The sequence below is a fragment of the Scyliorhinus canicula genome, chromosome 17 (assembly GCF_902713615.1).
Source record: "Scyliorhinus canicula chromosome 17, sScyCan1.1, whole genome shotgun sequence".
Classification (NCBI taxonomy): Eukaryota; Metazoa; Chordata; class Chondrichthyes; order Carcharhiniformes; family Scyliorhinidae; genus Scyliorhinus; species Scyliorhinus canicula.
Genome location: NC_052162.1, coordinates 43,519,065 through 43,542,335, shown reverse-complemented (window position 1 = coordinate 43,542,335; position 23,271 = coordinate 43,519,065). Strand labels below are relative to the sequence as shown.

The 23,271-nt window shown below is 43.9% G+C and overlaps 1 protein-coding gene across 12 annotated transcripts in view; it reads left to right on the top strand.

Annotated features, from left to right (window-relative positions):
* The window catches only part of si:ch211-200p22.4 (phosphatidylinositol-binding clathrin assembly protein), a 176,464-nt gene that overhangs the window by 106,056 nt on the left and 47,137 nt on the right, over positions 1–23,271 (top strand). For 7 of the 12 annotated variants that reach the window (XM_038775660.1, XM_038775658.1, XM_038775656.1 and 4 more), the window contains 2 exons: positions 9,291–9,394; positions 15,741–15,755. In XM_038775660.1, the coding sequence (XP_038631588.1) occupies positions 9,291–9,394; positions 15,741–15,755 (119 nt within the window). The remainder of the gene's footprint in view (positions 1–9,290; positions 9,395–15,740; positions 15,756–23,271) is intronic. The other 5 variants (XM_038775661.1, XM_038775663.1, XM_038775659.1 and 2 more) reach the window with 1 other exon arrangement.

Genomic DNA, 23,271 nt, shown 5'->3' with positions numbered 1-23,271 from the left:
GCTGCAACTAAAAATTTCTGCTGCAACTAAAAATCTGAACACTTCAAAGAACAATACAGCACAGGAACTGGCCCTTCGGCCCTCCAAGCCTGTACCGGACATGATACCAACCTTGGCCAAAACCCTTAGCACTTCCTTGTGCCATATCCCTCTATACCCATCCTATCCATGTATTTGTCAAGATGCCTTTTGAACGCCGTTGTTGTATCTGCTTCCGCAACCTCCCCTGGCAATGCGTTCCAGGCACTCACCATCCTCTGTGTTAAAAGAAAAACCTGCCCTGCAAGGGTGGCACGTGAGACTACGGCGCTGAGGGCCCGGGTTCAAATCCTGGCCCTGGGTCACTGTCCGTGTGGAGTTTGCACATTCTCCCTGTGTCTGCGTGAGTTTCACCCCCAAAACCCAAAGATGTGCAGGTTAGGTGATTAGCCACACGAAATTGTCCCTTATTGGAAAAAAATAATAATTGGGTATGCTAAATTTATTTAAAAGAAACCTGCCTTGCCCATCTCCTCTAAACTTTGCCCATGGACCTTAAACCTATGCCGCCTGGTGACTGACCCCCTCCACCCTGGGAAAGAGTGCCTGCTCATCAACTCTGTCCATGCCCCTCATAATCTTGTTGACCTCCATCAGGTCACCCCATAACCTCGTCTTTCTAATGAAAGCAATCCGAGTCTATTCAGCCTCTCCGCGTAGCTAACACCCTCCAATTCAGGCAACATCCTTGTAAATCTCCTCTGCACCCTCTCCAAAGCCTCCACATCCTTCTGGTAGTGTGGCGACCAGAATTGTGCGTGATATTTCAAGTGCGGCCTTACCAAGGTTCCGTACAACTGTAGCATGACTTGCCAGTTTTTGTACTCAATGCGCCGTCCAATGAAGGCAAGCATTCCGTATGCTTTCTTGACTACCTTGTCCACTAGTGTTGCCACCTTCAAAGATCTGTGGACCTGCACGCACAGATCTCTCTGACTTTCTATATCCCTTAGAGTTTTACCATTTACGGTATTTTTCCCCCCTATGTTAGACCTACCAAAACGCGTTACCTCCCATTTGTCTGGATTAAACTCCATTTGCCATCTCTCTGCCCAAGTCTCCAATCTGTCTGTGTCCTGCTGTTTGCTCTGACAATCCTCAACACTATCTGCCACTGCACCAACCTTGGTGTCTTGCGCGAACTTGCTAATCAGACCAGCTACATTTTCCTCCAAATTGTTTATGTATACTAAAAACAACAAGAGTCCCCAGCACAGATCCCTATGGAGCACCACTAGTCACAACCTTCCATTCAGAAAAACACCCTTCTACTGCTATCCTTTGCCTTCTGTGACCGAACCAGTTCTGTATCCATCTTAACCACCTCACCTCTGATCCCGTGTGACTTCACCTTTGTACCAGTCTGCCGTGAGGCACTTTGTCAAAGGCTTTACTGAAGCCCATGTAAATAACATCCACTACCCTCCCCATATCCATCTTTGTAACCTCCGTAAAAAACTCAATCAAGTTAGTGAGGCTTGTTGTGCCTCCATTCAATAAGCCCAGCAGGGGGATTCTCACATTTGAGATTTGGAGGTGTAGCTAGTTTTATGGCTGGAGATTCATTTGGTCAAAAGATTAGATGCACAAGCGGAAAAGATCAAAAAGACTTAGAAGGTGGTTAGCACTGCTGCCTCGCGCCGCCAAGGACCTTGGTTCAATCCTAGCCCCGGGTCACTGTCTGTGAGACGTTTGCACATTCTCCCTCTATCTGCGTGGGTCTCACCCCCACAACCCAAATGTTGTGCAGGGTAGGTGGATTGCAGGGGGGGGGGGGGAATTTAGCACTTTATTTTTAGAAAAGACTTGGAAGTATTGTGAAAATCACTTGCACCCAAACCTCTGCAACTTTGCAAACCATGTAATTAATGTCCAGATTGCCAGTCTATCTGGGTGCAATTGCAGAGGAACCTTCCTGATCAATATGTGTAGAAGGGTGCTTTTGGTCATTTTAGTTGACGCAGAATTACATATTTGTGAATTGGTCTTTGGTTCATATTTCAAATTCCCTTAAAACCAAATTATGTGTTCAACATTTCCAATTTAAGTTTGAAATTTTAAAATGGATCACTGCTCAAGAAAAGCTTACAAACAAATCACAGCACAAGAGGCAACATAAAGTCCTGGCTGTGCATTTTCCAGTTACATCTGTTTTGAGAGATGTGACATGGATGATTTAAAACTAAAAATGCATTTATTGTCCATGTGGAAATTATTGGACTACGAAAACAAAACCTATCCACTGCAGCATATTTGTTCAAATGAAAAATCATCAGTTTTTGATTCTGACTTTTAAACGAGTAAATTAAGATTGATTAAGTTAAAATATGTGGTGAAGTGCAGCAAATTTGCGTCCATGATGGCAAATGTATAATGTACAAATTAATGGCATTTTGAATATTTTTAGTCAGCATGATTGAACTTGAACCACATCTTCCCAATACAGAATAGTTTTATTTTAAAATTCCATTAGCTCTGACACCCTGTGGCTGGACATAGAATCATACGCCATAGTTGAAGGCCTTTGTCAGATCAGGACTGAAACAGCAGTGCAAGAGTTGCTTGATCTTAAATCTCTACTGTTTAGAATGTGGAAGTGGTGGTGCAGCGGTATTGTCACTGGACTAGTAATCCAGAGACTTAGGGTAGTACTCTGGGAACCCGGTTCGAATCCCACCATGGCAGACAATGGATTTGAATTCATTAAAAAATCTGGAATTGAAAGTTTGATGATGACCATAAAACCATTGTTGTAAAATCTGGCCCTTTAGGGAAGAAAAGCTGGTGTGGCCGACATATGATTCCAGACCCAAAGCAATCTGGTTCACTCTTGAAACACCCTCTGAAGATCGACACAGTGGTTAGCACCGCTGCCTAACCTGCGTTCGATTCCGTGTAGGGTTTGCACATTTTCCCTTTGTCTGCGTGGGTTTCCTCCAGTGCTCCAGTTTCCCCCTCAGTCAAAAGATAAGCAGATTAGGTGGATTGCCCATGCTAAATTGACCCTTAGTGTCCAACGGTGAGGTGGGGTTATAAAGATAGGGTGAGAGATTGGGCCTACATAGGGGGCTCTTTCGGAGGCCCGATACAGACTTGATAGGCCAAATAGCCTCCTCCACTGTAGGGATCCTCTGATTCTATGAAATGGCCTCGCAAGCCACTCCGTTGTATCCAACCACTGGGTTTACAAAAAGGATGAAACCTGACGAACCACTCGGTATCAGCCTAGGCACCGGAAACTACACCGGCAAGCCCAGCCCTGCAAAATCTTCCTTTTGTGCCATAATCATACGAACGGAATCATACCTTACATAGTGTCCCAGACACCACCATCACCACTCCTGGGTATGTCCTGTCCCACTGGCAGGACCAACCCAGTAGAGGTGGCAGCACAGTGGTGTACAATCAGAAGGGAGTTGCCCTGGGAGTCTTCAACACCGGCAGAGGACCCCATGAAGTCTCATGGCACCATGTCAAACATGGGCAAAGAGGGACCTCCGATTGCGTTGATGCAGTGAGCGGTCGCGTTCAAGGCGGTTCCCATTCAGCAATGCGCTTTTGGTCATTTCACCCGATTTACGGCTGTAATTTTTTTTTTAAATGAAGCGTGTTTGTACTTACTGGTCTCCTCCCACGTGGAACGCTTGTAGGGGATAAAACCAGGCAGAAGACACTTAAATGTTCCTCACATGAAAAGGCAGCACCTCATGATGAGGGGGAGGAAAATGTGGCAGAAGCCCTCTGGATCGTCGACATCTACCCTGGAGCCAATGGAGAAATTGATGGAATTCCTTGTGGGGGAGTTGACGGCAGAAGATGTTTCTAGAGCAATCGAGGAAGCGGTGGCCCCCTCTTCGGTTAACCATGGAGAGGGTGGAGCAGTGGATGGTTAACCTTGGCGAGGGTGGAGCAGTGAATGGGGGTACAAGGCACAAAGGAAGATCCATGAGATGGAAGAGGCGGTCTCTGATCATAGTGACCAGAGTGCCTCTTTGGAGGCTGAGGTTAAGCTGATGGTGGAGACCCAAAAGGTTTTAAGAGACGATGCTGAAGACCAGGAGAACAGATCCAGGTGCCAAAATCTGTTGGGCTACTGGAGAGCATTAAAAGCCACAGAATTTGTGGTGAAGATGCTTGATAAATTAGTGGAGATGGGGATCTTTGCTAACCCTCCCAAGATGGACGAAGCCTACCGGTCACTACAACAGAATCCGGCGATCCACCATATACACTCATAGTCTGCCTTCATAGATTTCCCAAGAGCGGATCTTGAAACGGACGAAGGCCACCAAGGAAAGCTATTGGGGAAGTGCATCATGTTCAAATTTAGCACAACATTGGGTCGGAACTGACAAAGTAACGAGCTGGATTCGAGGCCAAGGCGGCACTTTACAAAAAAGAAGTGCGATTTGGAATGGTGTACCAAGCTGTACTGTGGGTCACGTTTAAAAACAAGGGCCATCGCTTTAATACGCCAGAGGAGGCAAATTACTTTGTGAGAGAATTGATTGTGGTTATGGGATTATTTGGGGATTCTTTTGAATTTAGCATGTTCATGTATATAGTTCCTGTTACTGTTTGTGTTTTAGCTATTTGGGGTTCCTTGTTCTTCTCGCACATGATAGTATGATTGGTCAATTAGGGACGTGGACTCTATTTATTTATTGTTTCGCAGAATGTGTACTTTTGGTTTGGATGAGGGACTGGGGTAAATGGGTGGCTGGCTGTTTGTTTGGTTTTTTTCCCTTTTGGACTTGCTGGATGGGGGCCGACTGGTTAGCGGTTTTGCTAATTAATGGAAGCAAAGTGGGGGTGGGGGCTTTCGCTAGAAGCTTGGGGCGGGAGTGGTTTCTGTTTTGCTTGTTGGGTGAGGTAATGGGTTTAAGTTGATTGGGCTTTCTGTGTTGGGAGGGGATGGGTGCCTGCTTGAGCTGGGAGGAATGGTTAACAGATGTTCAGACGGGTGAGGGAAGACGGGATGGGATGTTGGGTGGACAGCAAGGGTGGGAGGGGTTGAAGGGGGGTAGATAAAATGCTAGCGCCGAGGGTCTCCATGTATGAGTGACGTAGAGGTGGAGGCGGCATCCATCTTGGATGCCTGGGTGAGCCTGGATTCAAGGTAGGTTGGGGCCCAGTTGCACCCCTCCCCCAGGTTGGTGACCGTTTTAGCGGTCCGATTAAAAGTTCTCATGTTCATTTGAGGACTCTTAACGCAGAGGCAGACTCCTTACAGGAGACACGTTTGCGAATTGGGGATCAGAGGAGACTGAGGAAAGAGTGGGTGAGGTGTTCCACTGAAATTTTGATTTGAGGTCAAGAGGAGGTACGATCTTGATCAATAAGAGGATGGCATTTATGGCGACTAGAAATTTGAAAGACCCTGAAGGAGGGGGAGGGATATGTTATGCTGAGTGGGGTGCTGGCGGGTGTACCAGTGGTATTAGTGAACATTTATGCACCAAATTGGAACGCTACAGATTTTATCAAAAGGGTGTTGGCAGCCATCCCTGATCTGGAGTCTCGCCAGTTGATTATGGGTGGGAGATTTCAATTGTGTATTAGACCTGAAGATGGACAGGTCAAGTTACTTCTAGGACATTGGAAGAAAGTTGGAAAAGGGGGACGGGGGGGGGGGGGGGGGGGGGGGGGGGTGGAAGAGAGGGGGGGGGGGTGGAAGAGAGGATGGGGGGGGGTGGAAGAGAGGATGGGGGGGGGTGGATGAGGGGGGTGGGGGGGGGAGCAGGAGAGAGGGGGGGGAGGGGGGGGAAGGGAGGATGAGGGGGGTGGGGGGAGCAGGAGAGAGGGGGGGGAGGAGAAGGAGGAGATTAGATTTAGTCACCCAAGGGAGAGGACGTTTCCCTCCTCCTCTCAACATGCACCGGGTCTACTTCAGAATAGGTTTTTTTCCCACAGTTGGAAAGGCGTTACTCCCGGGGTGGTGGGGCTGGGCACTCGGCGATAGTAATATCGGACCATGCTCCATACTGTGTGGATATGCGATTAGAGACTGGCTGAGCCCAGAGCCCACCAGCGAAGTTGGACACATCACTCCTGGCAGACTTCGGCCATAGGGAATTACGTAGAATCCAACCAGAATGGGGAGGTCTCTCCTTCCAAGCTCTGAGAAAGGCGGTGATCAGAGGAGATATAATATTGTTCCGGGCCCACAAGGTTAAGGCTGGCAGGGCTGAAAGGCCAAGGTTGGTTGACTTAATCTTGGAGTTGGATCAGCAATACTCCACGGCCCCTACGGTGGAGTTGTTCACAGAGAGAAAGAGGCTACAAATGATGTTCGAGCTTGAATCAACGGGGAATGCGGCACGCCAACTTCGGCGTTTGGGAGGGACATTTTCTGAGTGGGGATAAAGCCAGTCAATTATTGGCTCACTAATTGGGACGGCAGGCAGCAACACGGCATATAACTCTGGTTAAAGATTAGGGAGGAGAGCTGGTTACTGCCCCGGATAAGATTAATGGAGCTTTTGAGGTTTTTTATTGCAGGCTATCAAGTCTGAACCGCCGGAGGATGGCTCGGAGATGGGGTGTTTTTTTTTTTTGTGGCAAATTTGACTTGCCAGTGGTAGAAACGGTGAAGAGGGAGGGGCTGGGCACCATTGGGGTTGGAGGAAGTTATAGACCTTATTGGTTCCATTCGATCGGGAAAAGCCCCGGGGCCAGATCGTTTTCTGGACGAATTTTACAAACCGTTCACGGCCTTGTTGGCACCGCTCTTATTGGGAATGTTCAATGTGCTGAGAGAGGTGCTGCCTGCCATTCTGACACAAGCCTCAATTTCTCTAATCCTGAAAAATGGCAAAGAACAGTGGGTCTTATAGGCCTATTTCAGTATTGAACGCTGACGCGAAAATACTAGCTAAGGTTCTGGCGAAACGTTTGGAGGGCTTCTTCCCTGAGTTGGAGGAAACATTGTTCAGGGGAGCCTGCAAATCACTCTCTCATGTTCTGGTCCTGCCCCAATCTAGTTGGGTTCTGGGTCTCATTTTTTGAGATCATGTCTGAGATCATTGGGGTTATACTAGAGCCATGTCCGCTGGTGGCAATCTTTGGGGTGTCAGACTCCCCGGATTTCCTTTGGGAGAAGGCTGACGTCTTGACCGTTGCCTCCTTGGTGGCTCGGAGGTGAATCCTGCTTGGATGGAGGTCTGCGGTGCCATCCAGGGCCTTGAGTGACCTGCAGAATTCCTGCGATTGGAAAAGATTAGATATACCCTGCGAGGGTCAGAAGAAAGGTTCTATTCCAGGTGAATGCCTTTCTTTAAGAGCCTGTTCGTGGCCAGCAGTTAGGGGGATTGGGTGGGATGTTAGGAGGGGAGGGGATAAAAGAGGGAGGATAGGGGATTTAGGGTTGTTGCTGTTACTTTGTTAAGGTGAAAATGACAAACTGTTTGTATGATATAGTTAAGCCTTTGTGTGTGAGAATTTGATGATGTTTGGAATAAAATATTTTTAAAAAAACATGGGCAAGGAAGCCTACTGATTACTGCATGCAGTCCTCCCTCAACTCAAAGTGGGGCTGCCACTTGTAGGATGTGCTGAGATGGATGGCAAAAGTGGGGCATTTGCACAATGTTCAGCAACATTTGCAATGACTGGGATAAAGAAACAGTCCGAGTCCAAATGCAACAAGACCAGGACAGTATCCAGGCCTAGGCTGACGAGTAACATTTGCACCACACAAGTGCCACGCAATGACTATCTCCAAGAAGAGAGAATCTAATCATTCTCTCTTGATATTCAGTGGTTTCCTCCCTGAATCTTCCACTATCAACATCCTGGGGGTTACCATTGACCAGGAACTAGACTGGACTAGTAATTCAAATACTGTGGCTACAAGAGAAGGTTAGAGACTAAGAATCGTGCAGTGAGTAACTCACCTCCTGACTTGTCAAAGCCTGTCCACAATCTACAAGGCACAAGTCAGGAGGTTTTGTTTGGAATTTTAAAAAAAATATTCTACCCTTGGATGAGTAGAGCTCCAGGAACACTCGCAGCTTGACACCATCCAGGACAAAGCAGCTTGATTGGCATTCCTTCCATAACCCTGACTCCCTTCACCAGTGATGCCAGTAGCAGCAATTTGTACCATCTGCACAATGCACCACAACAACACCGAGGCTCCTAGACAGAACCCTCCAAACCCATGACTACGACCACTGGAAGGACTTGCAAGGGGAGTAGATACATGGAAAATTACCACATGGAGGTTCCCCTTCCAAGCCATCACCATCCTGACTTGGAAATACATTGCCATTCCTTCATTATTACTGGATCAAAATCTTAGAATTCCTTTGCTAATTAGGTGTACCAACACCATAAGGACTGCAGCAGTCCAAGGCGACAGCTCACCACCACCTTTTCAAGGGCACTAGGGATCGACAGTGAGTGCTGGCCTAGCCAGCGGAGCCAACATCCATCGATTTAATTTTAAAAAGGAACTCTAGCTGCTGTTGTTATGCCTTCACATTCTCTCTAAATCTAAAAAGTCTACATGGCATACTAGTGCAAAGTTTCATGGATGGCATTCTCCTTCATGCAATATTCTCTCCCAAGGTGATTTGGAATCTTGTGGTTTGTCATAATGAATAGTTTGCTGATGTAGTGTTAATAGTTCACAACTGATATATGTCTGCTAATTTCCCCCAATATGGTTCACTTGACTTCATTTATCCAAGTTACTTGTTCTGATTTCACGTCTATTAATAGGGGTATTTAATGTATCAAGATAAAGAAAATAGGACAAATTGCCAAGAACTGGATTGTATAAGTAACATTGACAAATACTTCTTCAAAACTGGCCTTTTGTGCTCTCCAGAATCAAAGGGTCAGAATTTCTGTGTTAATGGCTCCTGCTGCACCTTTTTAAAACTCAAAGCACTTTAATGTTGATAGGCCTGTTTTCATTGCTGGAAGTATTCATTCCCTAAAATGGGGTTACGCTCTGAGACTCCGGCACCTGTTTTTCTGAAACTTAGACTGCCCATTGAAGGTGGAGCAAAAGATTAAATGTTTTCCTATTAACTTCCCAATGGATTCAGTTGGGACCAGCAATATGCAGATGCACAAAAAAACTAGCAGAAAAATGCTTGGAAATTGTGGGTCTCCACTTGAGCTCTACTTTCCTAGCATTCTAGAAGTGCCAAAACAAGCACATTGTAAAAGTCCATGGCAAAGGGTTATCTTAGACATCTTTCTGTGAAATTAATACGGAACTTTTTTGGTTTCTTGTCCAGTGCACCTAACCTGTCCAACGATATCTTCAACATGGAGTCAGCTTTTGTACCTACTGTACAGAGTACCCCAGCAATATCGACCTCAGTAGCTAATGCATGGGGAGGTAAGTTACTCCTGTATACTATAAAAATCATTGTTGCATCATTTTGCTTCATCTTGCAGTTGAGGTGAGCTTGATCTGTTTGTGGGTGAAGTGTAAACAGCATTGTTTCGCGTCCACTTAATCGTACTTCGGGTGAAAACATTGGCTGGGTTTACAATACACAAGATTGGAGAAAGATGTTGATTTTCTATGTTTCTAATTTGTTTGCAATCGAGCTTTATTTCTGCTCGTGATGGATTTGTAGGACATCTGGTGGACAAATGGTTTTCCAGAAAGCATCTTTAATAATAATAATCTTTATTAGTGTCACAAATAGGCTTACTTTAACAATACAATGAAATTACTGTGAAAATCTCCTAGTCGCCATACTCTGGCGTCTGTTCAGGTACACAGAGGGAGAATGCAGAATTTCCAATTCACCAAACAAGCACATCTTTCGGGACTTGTAGGAGGAAACCTGAGGAAACCCACACAGGCGCTGGGAGAGTGTGCAGACTCCGCATAATCAATGACCAAGCCGGGAATCGAACCCAGGTCCCTCATTCCATGGAAGAGACTGTTTGACATGGACAGATTATTGATTGAGTTAGAAAGCAGAGAATAGAAATAATGGATATGTACTCCAATTATTTCTAGGAATCATTTTTTTTTTAAAATACCTTTATTTCTAGGAATCAATAAAAAAATAAAAACTAGTAGTCAAGTTCAAAAATAATTAAAGCAGTTATTGGAATATTAGTCTTTTTCGCAAGAGGACTGGAATTTTATTTGGGCAGCATGGTACCACAGTGGGTAGCACAGTTGCTTCACAGCTCCAGGGTCCCAGATTCGATTCCCGGCTTGGGTGACTGCAGAGTCTGCACGTTCTCCCTGTGTCTGCGTGGGTTTCCTCCGGGTGCTCCGGTTTCCTCCCACAGTCCAAAGATGTGCAGGATAGGTGGATTGGCCATGCTAAATTGCCCTTAGTGTCCAAAAAGGTTGGGCGGGGTTACGGGGATGGCGTGGGCTTAAGTGGGGTGCTGTTTCCAAGGACCAGTGTAGACTCGATGGGCAGAATGGCCTCCTTTTGCACTGTAAATTCTATGAATACGAAAGGGGCCTCTGGGGAGGTGGTGGCATAATGGTATTGTCACTGGACTAGTAAGCCAAGGTAATGCTCTAGGGACCCAGGTTCAAACCCCGCCACTGGTGAAATTTGAATTAAATTTTTAAAAATCTGGACACTGTAACAGTTGTATAGCGCTTTGGTTAGACAGCATCTGAAGTACACTGTTCAGCTTTGGGTGCTGCATTTCAGCAAGGATATATTGGTTTTGCAGGATGTCTAGAGTAGCCTCACCAGGAAAATCCTCCTTTCCCATCTCCTTCAAATACCATGCCCCCAGAGGGTGTTGACACCATGGACTTCCATTGGAGTGGTCCATGATTATGTTTGGTAAAGTACTGAAATGGTTTGCCATTGCCTTCTGCATGATGGCTGACCAGGAAACTCTCGTTTTACCACCTGCCATCAGATGTGTTGGAAGAATTTACAGGTTATTAATCAACCTATTGGTCACATTATGAAAGCACCTTCCGTGGCCATCAAGTCCTGAAGTGGGTCTTGAACACAGAGGTAAGGACACTACCACTGTGCCTCCTCATTAGGAAAATACTAACACTGAAAGGGTTATGAGGATCTTCTGCATTAAGTAGAATGTATTTTCTTGAATATAGAAAATTACGGATTGATCTAATTTAAATGTTGAAAATGATAAGAATTTGATCGACTAAATATAAAGAGAAACTATTTCTTTGGATGGGGAGTCGAAAATAGTGGACATAACCTTAAATTATGTCAGGAAGTACTTGACAGCTGTTTAAAGTGGACATATGCAGCAATGTGCTCGGGACAGTCTAAGGTTCATTTACTAAGGTATACTTTACTAACCTCATCCTCTTGTAAAAAATTATGTTTGATAGCATTTAGAGGAGTCTGACTTTGTTGAAAAGAAGGGCTAAAGAATGACCAATTGATAATGTAGGTAAATGCACATGGGAGCCAATTGGTGATCTCTTTCCGTTTCTGGGATTTATTGGCCTAAAAATGCAGGCACCATATAAAATATTAGCTTGTATATGGATAATATTCAAGATTATGCAATAATTTTGTTAAATCTGTGAGTAGCGTACAATGCATTCATTCACCCATGGGTTGGACAGGTGCAAATGAGAGAATTATGTCATCGGACACATTTCCTTTAATTTATATTGTAACACTACATGAAAATCTGTTTGTCCTGGTGTCCTGATAAATGATATGATCCTATTTTAAAGTTAAGAGGGGCTGGTTTAGCTCACAGGGCTAATCGCTGGCTTTTAAAGCAGACCAAGCAGGCCAGCAGCATGGTTCGATTCCCGTACCAGCCTCCCCGAACAGGCGCCGGAATGTGGCGACTAGGGGCTTTTCACAGTAACTTCATTGAAGCCTACTCGTAACAATAAGCGATTTTCATTTTTCATTTCAAGTTAAAGAAAGAAACACACTTGCATTTATATAGCCCCTTTCAATATATTTATGTGCCCCAAAGCACATTGCAGCTAATGAAGTGTGTTCACCATTGTCATGCAGGGAAAAGCAAAAAACAATTTTGAAGTAAATTAAATAACACTGCCTACCAATTAAGTATAAGTTCCTTTCATGCTCCTGGCAAAGAACAATTTTAACCCATTGCTTATATTTTTACATGGAACAAGACAATTCTAGTTTTTCATTAACATAATATATAGATCAAACCGAATGCAGTGCAAATGGCATAACTGAATAACCTTGAACATTTGATGACCCTTACCGATAATATTGGTTTGTTAGTGCAGAATTTGTATAAAGTGATGGAGGGTGTCATCAACAGTGCTATTAAGCAACATTTCAACGCCGCATATAGCCTGCTCACTGATGCTCAGTTTGGGGGCTCCACCAGAGCCACTCAGCTCCTGACCTCGTTACAGCCTTGGTCCAAACATGAACAAAAGAGCTGAACTCGAGAGGTGAGGTGTGACTGCCCTTGACATCAAGGCCACACTTGATCGAGTGTGACATTAAGGAGTCCGAACGAAACAGAGTCATGAGGAAGAAAGCAAGAAACTCTCCATTGGATGGAGTCATATCTAGCACACAGAAAGATGGATGTGGTTGTTGGAACTCCGTCATCTCCTCTCCAGTACATCGCTGCAGGAATTCCTCAGGGTAGTGTTGCCGACCCAACCATCCTCAACTGCTTCATCAATGACTTTTTGTCCATCATAAGGTCAAAAGTGGGATGTCCGCGGATCCATGTTTAGCACCATTGGCGACACCTCGGGTAATTACATAGTGCATTTTCTTATGCCACTAAGTCTGGACATATTCAGACTAGGGCTGCTGTTAAGTGCCAGTGCATCTCCAACAATAAAAAATCTAATCTTCAATGGCATTATCATTGCTGAATCCCCCACTATCAACACGCTGGAGGAGTTACCATTGACCAGGAACTGAACTGGACCAGCCATACAAATACTGTGGCTACAAGTGCAGGAGAAAGGCTGGGAATTCTGCAGAGGTTAACTCCCCTCCTGGCTCCCCAAAGCCTGCCCATATCTACAAGATACAATTCTGTGTGATGGAACACTCCTCACTTACTTGGATTAGTTCAACTCCAACAGCGCTCAAGAAGCTTGACACCATCCAGAACTTTCAACATTCACTCCCTCCACCGCACAGTAGCAGCAGTGTGTACCATCTACATGAGTTCATCACCACTTTCACAAGGGCAGTTGGGGATGGGCAACACATGCTGGCCTTGCTGTGACACCCATTTTCCATTTAAGAAGAAGAATAATCCTCCTTGCTGATAGAATAAACAGTGACAGCAATTTCATCACTCTCTTTGGAACAACACAAGCACTTTTTCAGCTGAGACTAGAACTGATCACAAAACATAGTTTACAAATTGCGGTCACTAAACTGAGACCAGCAAGCAACTTTGACCAAATCCTCTTTTTAACTCGTTGCAAATTAGGCCTTTTGTTATTATGTTCTCTGAATACCAATTTTGATCCCAGGTGAAATTTATTTGCGCCTCTTTCAGGAAAGTCCCTGAATGTTTGCAAAAGTCCAAAGTGCTTTAGAATTCCATATTTAATTTGTAAAACAATATTTTATAGTCTATGACAACAAGTTGAGAGTGTAGTTGCACTGTTTTACAGCACTTCGTTGCTTCATAGCTAAGAAGTGTTTGGCATGGCTTTGTACTTTTTCCTGCATCATTACAGCATTAATGCTTATACCACAGAGAAAGGTTAACTTCATTGAGCCTGCTAAATATGTCAGCCAAATAGCCCAATAAAACCAGGAAATGCTGGTGGAGGAAATGGTGAAATAATATTCCAAAACAATGTGCATTCTTTCCCAATGCTTGCCAAAAATAAAGTTTGCTCGGTTTCATACTATCTGAACAAGAACTCCAGCACAAGCAACACATTGTAGTCGCAGAGTTTCATTAGAACCAGTAAATGTAAATCCCAAGTTCAAGTTGGAAGAATCACATTTTCTTTTCCTTTTATTTTTTGTGGATCTCTCTACTTCCTTCCACAAGATCAACATATTCAATTTAATGCTTTAAAAACGCTCCCATTTCCTCAAAATTGTCAAACACCGAGCATTGATTGTTACTTAAATGACAAGCAGCTGCTATGGGTGTTCAGAACAGTGCGGATATTGATTCAGTTTAGTGTAATCTGGATGATAGAAAGCAGTAATGTTGTGAAAAGAGACTAATTGTCTGGTCTACAGCTATCGGTGTTTTTTTGACTATGATAAACTGACAATCAATTATATGAATTTATTGTAAACGTGAGAGAAATTGAGCAAATATAAGTTCAATGCAACTAAACTAAAGGGCAATCTCAGCACTTGAGAATTTGAATTCTCACTGATTTCTAAATAGGAAAGTTGAATAAATCAGAACCACGTATGGTGCTTAGTAAAGAATTATTTTGCATAGATGGCATAGACATAGAATTGTAAAGGGAATGCAATAGTCTGCAGCTTTATTAACCAATCGGCTATAAATCTATAAAATACATTATTTTATAAAACAAAATTCAAGTATCCATTTCCCAGGTAGCAGCATAGCTTTTCCTGATTTTTGTCTGTTTGGTTACACACTTCAAATATACATGTTTAATAATGAAAAATTATTTGTACGAAAACATGGAAGGTCCAAGTGAGGAATTTGGAGCTTTTGGATACACGTTCACATTTCTATTGAGCACTAAGAGCCACTAATTCCTGGTATTCTGCTCATTAGATAATAAACATGATCTGCATCATTTTGGGGTTAGGAGGTGGATGCATAGTTATGTTACATGGAGTCAAACTATCTCTAACACCCAACTACTTGGAAGTGAATTGGAGTCTAATTGTGGCACCCATAGATGTTGTAGTTATGGAACTGAATCCATTGAACGCTTAAGATTTGCAAATTGATATGTACTACCGGTATTAAAGTCATCGCAACCTTCAATGCATACAGTTCATTCATAAAAGTTCTAGCTACAATTTTGACTAAATGTTTGTGGGCTATTGGTGTAGGGGGAGAGGCTTGTTTAAATGTACTTGGCCCTTGATTAAGGGACTTCCCTGTGAGTCAGCCCCTGCCCTTGCACCCTTCCCCAACCTAACTTATAGCTTCAATTCTGAGTTTTTTAAGAAAAGTACGTTGTGCTATTAGAATAGGTGTGAACACATGAAAAACATAATGAGCAGAATGAATCCCAAAAAGAGAAAATTATATAAACTTCGAATGCAGCTTTCCCTTTTGTTTGCATGCTCCAGATTAGTTTTCTGTTTGGAGTCCAACTATTATTTGCAGAAATACTTAGGCAAGAAAATAGTTTCCTAAAAATTATTTCCTCCCTGCATCCAAGATTTTTACCACCACGTCCTATCTATTTGTATGGTACGATGCACATGCAAATATGCAAGTGGTTCTTGGAAATGAATATATTTCCTTCTTCCCTCCAAGTACCTCACAATCCATTTCCTTTCAAACCAATGGACAGTTTTCCCAGACCCGTGTACAGGTTGCTTATTAACACAAATGTGTTAGAACCATGTTATTGGTTAGGTCATATCCAGACATTCCTAGCTGCACAAATCAGAAAAATTATATGGTCGAAAAGGAAGTTAGAAAGTTAACAAAAGCATGAGTATCTAATTCATCCATTCTGGGTCCTGAAGACTTTTGTTCCCTCCACCTCCCCCCAAATTTGATCTTCCAGTGTTAAATTCTCTTCTTTCTCATCCTTGCTCTCATTTGGCGTATAGATCTTCTGGTTAGGGGTAAGTGTCTTGCCATATTTTTGAACTGTTTGTGCATTTAAACTGGATGAACGTCAGCTAAAGTGCATATATAATAAACCAATATGTGAAGTATAGATATCTGAAATACCTTTTGAAAAAACATAGGTCAGCATGGACTCTTCTGCAGTAAGATTGAATTCTTCTACATACAGCTGTTAAATTATCACATTTAATATGACCACTTAGTCTCACCTGGTGTGATCTTTAATAAATTGCTCAGTGGAGAAGTGGAGGCAGTTAATGACTGAACAGCATGGATGATGCCGAGGAAGAAGCTTTTTTGATCATTTCAGTTCAGTCTTATTGAAAGGGTACTCCGATGTGCTCAGGATAGCATATTTTGAAACTTTTTCAATATTCACTTTGGTTTAAACTGATTCAAAATTTAGTTGCTAAACACCCATTGGTGATGTCTAACTTATGGAAAGTAATAAATATATCAGAATTCCATGTAATCGTAAGTGGATATTAGTTTACAATGTTTTGGTGAGGTACAAGTTCAAAATTATATTCTTTAACATCCAGAAAAATGTATGCTCCACTTAATTGGGTTCCATTACAGCTGGATACTTTAAATATCTAATGTTCAAAGCGGCTATCTTAGTCCTGGATTAAGTGTACATATATATGACAAAAGATTAAGAATCCCATAGTTTTCAGGCCCCCTGAGAAAATGAATTGTCAAGTCCAGTTGAAATTGGTGGTGCTGATGGGGATGCCCAGAACAAGAGATCCGTAGTGCTGATGAACCAATGACCTCTTTTGTTCTGTTTAATGAATGCGGAAACCGGTGGAAGTTCTGCTGGTTGACTGCATGGACAGCATTGAAACATTCTTCACTGCAATTTAAATCGCAATCTTTTGTGAGAAGATGAAAAAGAGTGTAATTCAGCCAGGCCAATGACTATCGCTGTGTCTCTCTGTCCTTTTCATATATATATAGACGAGAGAGTCCCCTTTTTATTGTCCTTTGCTGTTTTGTCACAATGTTGTTACAAATGGTTGCTCTCACCCTTTCTCTCTTTCTATCTATTAGACCCATTTTCTGCCTCTGATGGTTGCATTGACTCTGTCTGTCGTTTAGACCTGTTTGACATGCAACCCGTTGAAGATGTAGTAAAAACCACAGTCGCATCTAGTGCTGCTTCAAAGCAGACAGTGGCCCACCTTTTTAGTGGTAAATGGGAAGTCTCGCACATTCTTTCGCTTAGTCCAATCTCATTCATGCAGGCTCTCATACACCTAACCTGCTTGTTAACTTGATCAGATGTATTGAATTTTTTTCAGCTGGGCATTTAGCCTCCATGAAAATTCATTGGCAAGTTTAAATTTCCAAAATATGCCACTGAGAAATCCATATCAGCAATTTTTTCTATTACGGAATGTACACCCAGTCCCTGTAGGTTTCAAATTAGAGAGTGGACGGGGGGGATTTCCATGCTTAGAGTTGGACCCTCTGGAGCATTTCTGCAAAAACAATGCAAAAGCATGCACGTGCCACCAAAAGCGCCAGGACGTTTTACCCCCTGAGCGGACTTTAATTAGTTTAATCAGGGCTCCAGAACATTGGACAACTGGGCAAGTTGTAGAATCCCCTTGTGAAAGGTGGAAGAGTCACTGATGGAGGTGCTTAGAGCCCCATGCAATGTACTGAATCAGGTTTGGACCAATAGCCCTCATGGTTCAAGCTAACTGGCAACCTTGAAGTGCAGGTAGGATAATGCCTCAGCTGAGAGCACAGCGTACAGTCGAGTGGCCACCAATCAGTCACGTTCCAGTACAGCTACAACACTGGCATCTATCTGGCAATGTTAAAAATGACCCAGGTATGGCATGTGCAGAAGAAACCAGACAACCCAGCCAATGACTGCCCCATCAGTCTACTCTGCATCATCAGTAAAGTGGTGGAAGGGTTCATCAACAACACTATCAAGCACCACTTATTCAGCAGTAATCTGCTCATGGCCACTCTGTTCGGGTTCCGCTAGGGTCAGCTCCTCACCACGTTCAGTCTTGGAGTCAAACTTGAAACAGTTTGTGGTTGTTGGAGGTCAATCATCTCGGCTGCAGGGTATCACTGCAGAAGTTCCTCAGGGCAGTGTCCTTGACCCAACCATCTTCAGCTGCTTCATCAATGCCCTACCTTCCATCATAAGGTCAGAAGTTGGGATGTTTGTTGATGACTGCACAATGTTCGAGCACAATTTGTGACTTGTCGCATGCAGTCCATGTCCAAATGCAGCAAGACCTGGACAATATCCAAGCTTGAGTTGACAAGTGGCAAGTAACATTCATGCCATACAAGTGCCAGGCAACGATCACCTCCAACAAGAGAAGATCTATCTAACCATCGCCTGTTGAAATTCAATGGTCATCACAAAAGCCCCCACCATCAACATCCTGGGGGATACCATTGACCAGAAATTGAACTGGACTAGCCATGTAAATACTGTGGCTGTCAGAGCACGGCAAAAGCTAGGAATCCTGTGGCGAGTAACTCACCACCTGACTCCCCAGAGCCTGTCCACCATCTACAAGGGACAAGTCAGGTGTATAATGGAATACTCTCCACTTTCCTGCACGAGTGCAGTTCCAACAACACTCTAGATGTTTGACACTATCCAGGACAAAGCAGCCTGCTTGATTGGTAGCCCATCATGAACATTCAATTGCTGCACCACCGAAGCACAGTGACAGCAGTGTGTACCATATAAAAGATGCACTGCAAGAACTCACCAAGGTTCCGTAGGCAGCACTTTCCAAACCCACAATCATGATCATTTAGAAGGACAAGAGCAGCAGATACCTTGCAGCACCACCACCTGGAGTTTCCTTTCCAAGCCACTCACCATCCTGACTTGGAAATATACTGCCATTCCTTCACAGTTGCTGGGTCAAAATCCTGGAATATCTTTCCCGACAGCACAAGATGTACCTACACATCAAGTACTGCAGCAGTTCAAAAAGGTGCTCACCAGGACCTTTTTGAAGTGCAACCAGGGATTGTGCAGGCCTAGCCAGTGAGGCCACATCCAGTAAATGTGGGGTGAGGCAGAGGTAGGTGGGATTTTGGACAGCCATGAAACGCACTAAACACTGGCCATCAAAGCACTGTCTGGCCTCTGTGAAAGGGCCTGGAGTCTTTGAAAAGTCCTTAACAGACTTGTGCTAACCCTCACGTCTCTCTCTCTCTCTGATGCTGCAGGCGAACAAGAGTAGCATGGAGCCAGTTGATCTAGCTGTAATCCTCATTGTTTATAGGGAAATGACTGTGGCGGAGACAGCTGGCTTGGCAAAGGGAGGAGCGCCATCCTCCATGAAGAGGTGGCAGTGCTTCCTCCGGACGCAGCAGAAGATCCACAGCGTACCGTCGCTGATCGGCACCGTGCCAGATCCAGGGTCTATTGACCATGCTGCAGGTGAGCAAGAGCCAGTGTCGTCAAAGACTGTGCATTTCTTCGAAACTGGTCGCATGCCACCTTTTGCAGGGTTTGGTGCAACGGGAGCTTAGAGGGTACTCACCGGCAGTGAAAGTTACCATGACACTCAATTTTTAAGTTAGTGGCTTCTTCTAGAGCTCCACAACTGACGTGCGGAATCTCGCAAGCCTCCACCCACAAGTGCATCTAGGAAGTCATGGATGCCACTTTCGCGATGGCACTAAAACTTCGACCAGGAAGCAAGGAAATAAGTTGTCGGATTTGCGGAAATCTCTGGTTTACCACTGTGCAGGGTGCCATCGTCTGCACTCTCGTGATTCTTGGGTCTCCGTGGCAACAAGCAGTCCAGTATATCAACCTCAAGGGCTACCACTCACTTGACTGTTCAGCTGATCTGCGACCATAGCAAACACATTATGTCCACAACTCCTGCATCCTCAGCGGGTCTCCGATCCCTGACATCTTCTAGGGTGCACAGAGGCTCCTCTGGGGCAGTGGTTACCCTCAAAGAGACGTGGCTGATGATGCCCATGCAGTGGTCTCAGACTGCAGCAGAGAGACGGTATTACAAGGCTCTTGCCGGAACCCAGACTTTGGTAGAGCACACAATTGCCATCTTAAAAATAAGATTCCAGTGCTGCAATAGGTGTGGTGGAGCACTGCAGTGAAGTCCACGGAGGGTGCCAAGTATCATCATAGCTTGCTGGACAGCCTGGCACTGCAACGGGGTGTGGGAGGACCTGGCTGAGGAGGGATGGGAAAGCTGCACATCTCAGATGAGGGGGGACATCAAAGAGATGATGGTGATGGAAGTTCTTGAAGGCATGGATGCCAAAGTACCCATCACACTGGCCAGACAAGGTAGACATGCTTGTGAGCAAGGTTTGTGAAGGCTGATGATGCGAGTTGCAGTGAAGGCGCTCCTGACACCCTCACATTGCACCTGTGAAAATCTGACTCCTGTCTGGCTGTGGGCAGCTTGCAACAGGATCATATTGTGGAGATGCAGAGATACAACGGCACCTGATCCTTTCGCAGCTCTTCATCACCCGTCCCCTTCAGCATCATAACCATTACCAGACATAGATGCTGAAGAGGCACGGTGAATCACCAACCTTGAGACCACAGCCTGAGCGCACACTTTGCTCATTAAAGGATTGTTTCAACCACCCAAGATAGAATGTTTCACTTACATCTACTTGCCTCTGTAATCCCTAAACATGAGCATTGAACCCAGAATAAAGACATGTGTTTCTGTGTAAAGATATATTTGTGCTAGAGTCTTTTCTGAGACTGGATTAAATATCTTCTGTTTTTAATCTCATGCAGTGATAACTGTAACAAAAACGGTTGTGATAGGAATAATGGTAAGGAGGGCAGTGCGGTGGTTAGCGCTGTTGCCTCACGACGCTGTGGTCCCAGATTCAATCCCTCTCTGAATTCTATCTTTCTTTCATTCTCTTTTTCTGCGCATGATTTTAAAATATATTAAATATTCTAATTGACACTTTCTAGTTTAGATAGTACGTACCTAAGCAAAGCATCTTTAATCTGGTTGAAGAGACATGTAGTTACTTGTCCTGTTCGCTTACACCACAGATCCCCTGTTGTGGGTCCTGCAGGAGGCCCCTGCCGGGCTCACAAAGTCTGTGGGCAACTGTAAAAATACCATTCATTCACCGCTGACTGCAAAATCCAAGCTATTACATACTATTTTCTTACTTTAAAGAACTAGTTTACATTTCGTCAAGTTCTTCACGTGCAGGCTGATGTTCAAGTGTTTTAAATAAAGGAAAATAAACTGGCTGCTGAGTGAGGAAGGGAAAATTGGGGACAGTTTGATGAATTGAAACTTTGAGTCGGGTTGAGAGAGAGGCACTAGTTAAGGTAACATTTAAGAATTTGAACCTCCACCAGATTAAGCATTAAGGTTTAAAAGAAAAGTAGTGATCAAGGCTGGCATCATGGTAGATATGGAAAAAACATCTGATAACAAACTGATGTGCATGAGACAGCTAACCTGAGTCCAGTAATACATCACCGTTCTACATCTCCTGACTTGAGTTGGAAGTATCAGCTGGGTTTGGCACCCGTGAAGGTTAGTCTGGAGGCTAGTACTGTTTCATTAGGGTGAAGCTGAAGAAAATGTTGAGTTATTCATGGTCTTGATGTTGGATTATCCATTCAAAAGTATAGCAATAAATGTTGGATCAATGAAAGAGTCTGTATGGTTGCATTGGGTGTTACCAACCAGACATTTGATTTTAGAGGAATATCACTTGGGAATCCAGAAGTGAAGTGGGCCAAGGATGCACCACTTTGGTACATCAGAGATGACTGGGGAGCAAAGGGTGAGAAGCCTTTGGAAATCAGTGTCTCCAATACAAGAAGTATGAGCAGAATCAGGAGAGGATAGCAACATCTTGTATTTATATAATGCCTTTAATGGAATAAAACATCTTGAGTGCTTTTCATAAGGATTGTAAAACAAAATTTGACATCAATGTGCACATAGCAGAAAACCAGAAGCCTTGTGAAAGAGGTAAGTTTTAAGGAGTGTCTTGAAGAGGGAAAGAGGTGAAAAACGTTAGGACGGTAATTCCAGAGCCTACGCTCTGTTAAAGGCACAATTGGTGAAGCAATTAATTAAAATTGGGGATGCTCTAGAGGCCAGAATTAGATACGAACAAATATCTCTGAGGGTTGAGATCTTGGAGGGATTTGAAAACCAGGATCAGAATTTTAAAATCAAGGCATTGCTTGACCAGGAGCACAGGCCTGATGGGAACGGGACTTGGTACAAATAAGGACACGAGCAGCAGAATTTTAAGGATAATCACATTTACAGAGGGTGGGTTTTTGGAGGCAGGCCGGGAGTGTGTTGGAATAGTCAAGTCTGGATACAACAAAGGCATGGATGAAGGATTCAGTAATAGATGAACTGAGACGGGGACAGAGTCAAGTGATGTCATAGGGGTGTAAATAGGTGATGTAAATAGGCAGTCTTGGTGCTGGCACAGGTTTATGGTCAAAAGCTCACCTCTGTGTCAGACATAGCACCAAGGCTGTGAACTGTCTCCTCGGGGAGTTGCAAAGAGAGGAATCGAGACGATAAATTATGAAACTGAGTTTATGTTGAGGACCAGTAACAATGACTTTGGTCTTCTCTATTTTGGAGAGTGATATTACAGGGATCACCTGCAGAGTTGTGACATTAGAGTCAAATGGAACACTTGAAATTGAGAATGATGTGGAGATGGCGGTGTTAGACTGGGGTGAGCACAGCAAGAAGTCTTACACCAGTTTAAAGTCCAACAGGTCTGTTTCAAATCACTAGCTTTCGGAGCACTGCTCCTTCACCTGAGGAAGGAGCAGTGGTCCGAAAGCTAGTGATTTGAAACAAACCTGTTGGACCTTAACCTGGTGTTGTAAGACTTCTTACTGAAATTGAGAATGAAAGAAAGGCACATGATGTCTTTGTGACAATGACCATTGCGACCCTAGTGCTTTCATTCGGATGAAAGTGAAGAGTGGATGGATGTTCCAAAAACAATGACTCACTGCAGGACTTTGGTAAGAAAAGGAAGATTGACAATCGGGTGGTAATTGGAGGGCATGTAAAATTTAAGCTAGAATTTTTGAGGAGACTAGTAGCGTTAGGAATGACCTTCAAAAATGGGGTGCTGCCAAAAGTTAGAGAATGGTGATCCTGAACAGCATGAAATTGAAGGAATGAAATTTGCATTTCAGATGTTGGGAAGGGAGAAAAACCACAATGGTTTATAAGTTTTCATGGACAAAAGGAGTGGATTGAGGAGGGCCCAGTTAGCTGGAAACCAGAGGGAAACCAGTGACAGTCAGAGGAGGCAGCAGCATTTTTGTTTCTCAAACTTTAAAAAGAAGTCTTGAGTTTCTCTCATTTTAGTGTACATGAGGAGTAAGGACAATTAATTAAGTAGTTTGTGGTGAAGGTGAGCAGTTTGCAGTGGGTTCTGCTGCATATGATGGAATATAATGAGCCATTTTGCACAGGGAGAATGAAAGTAATCCAATTT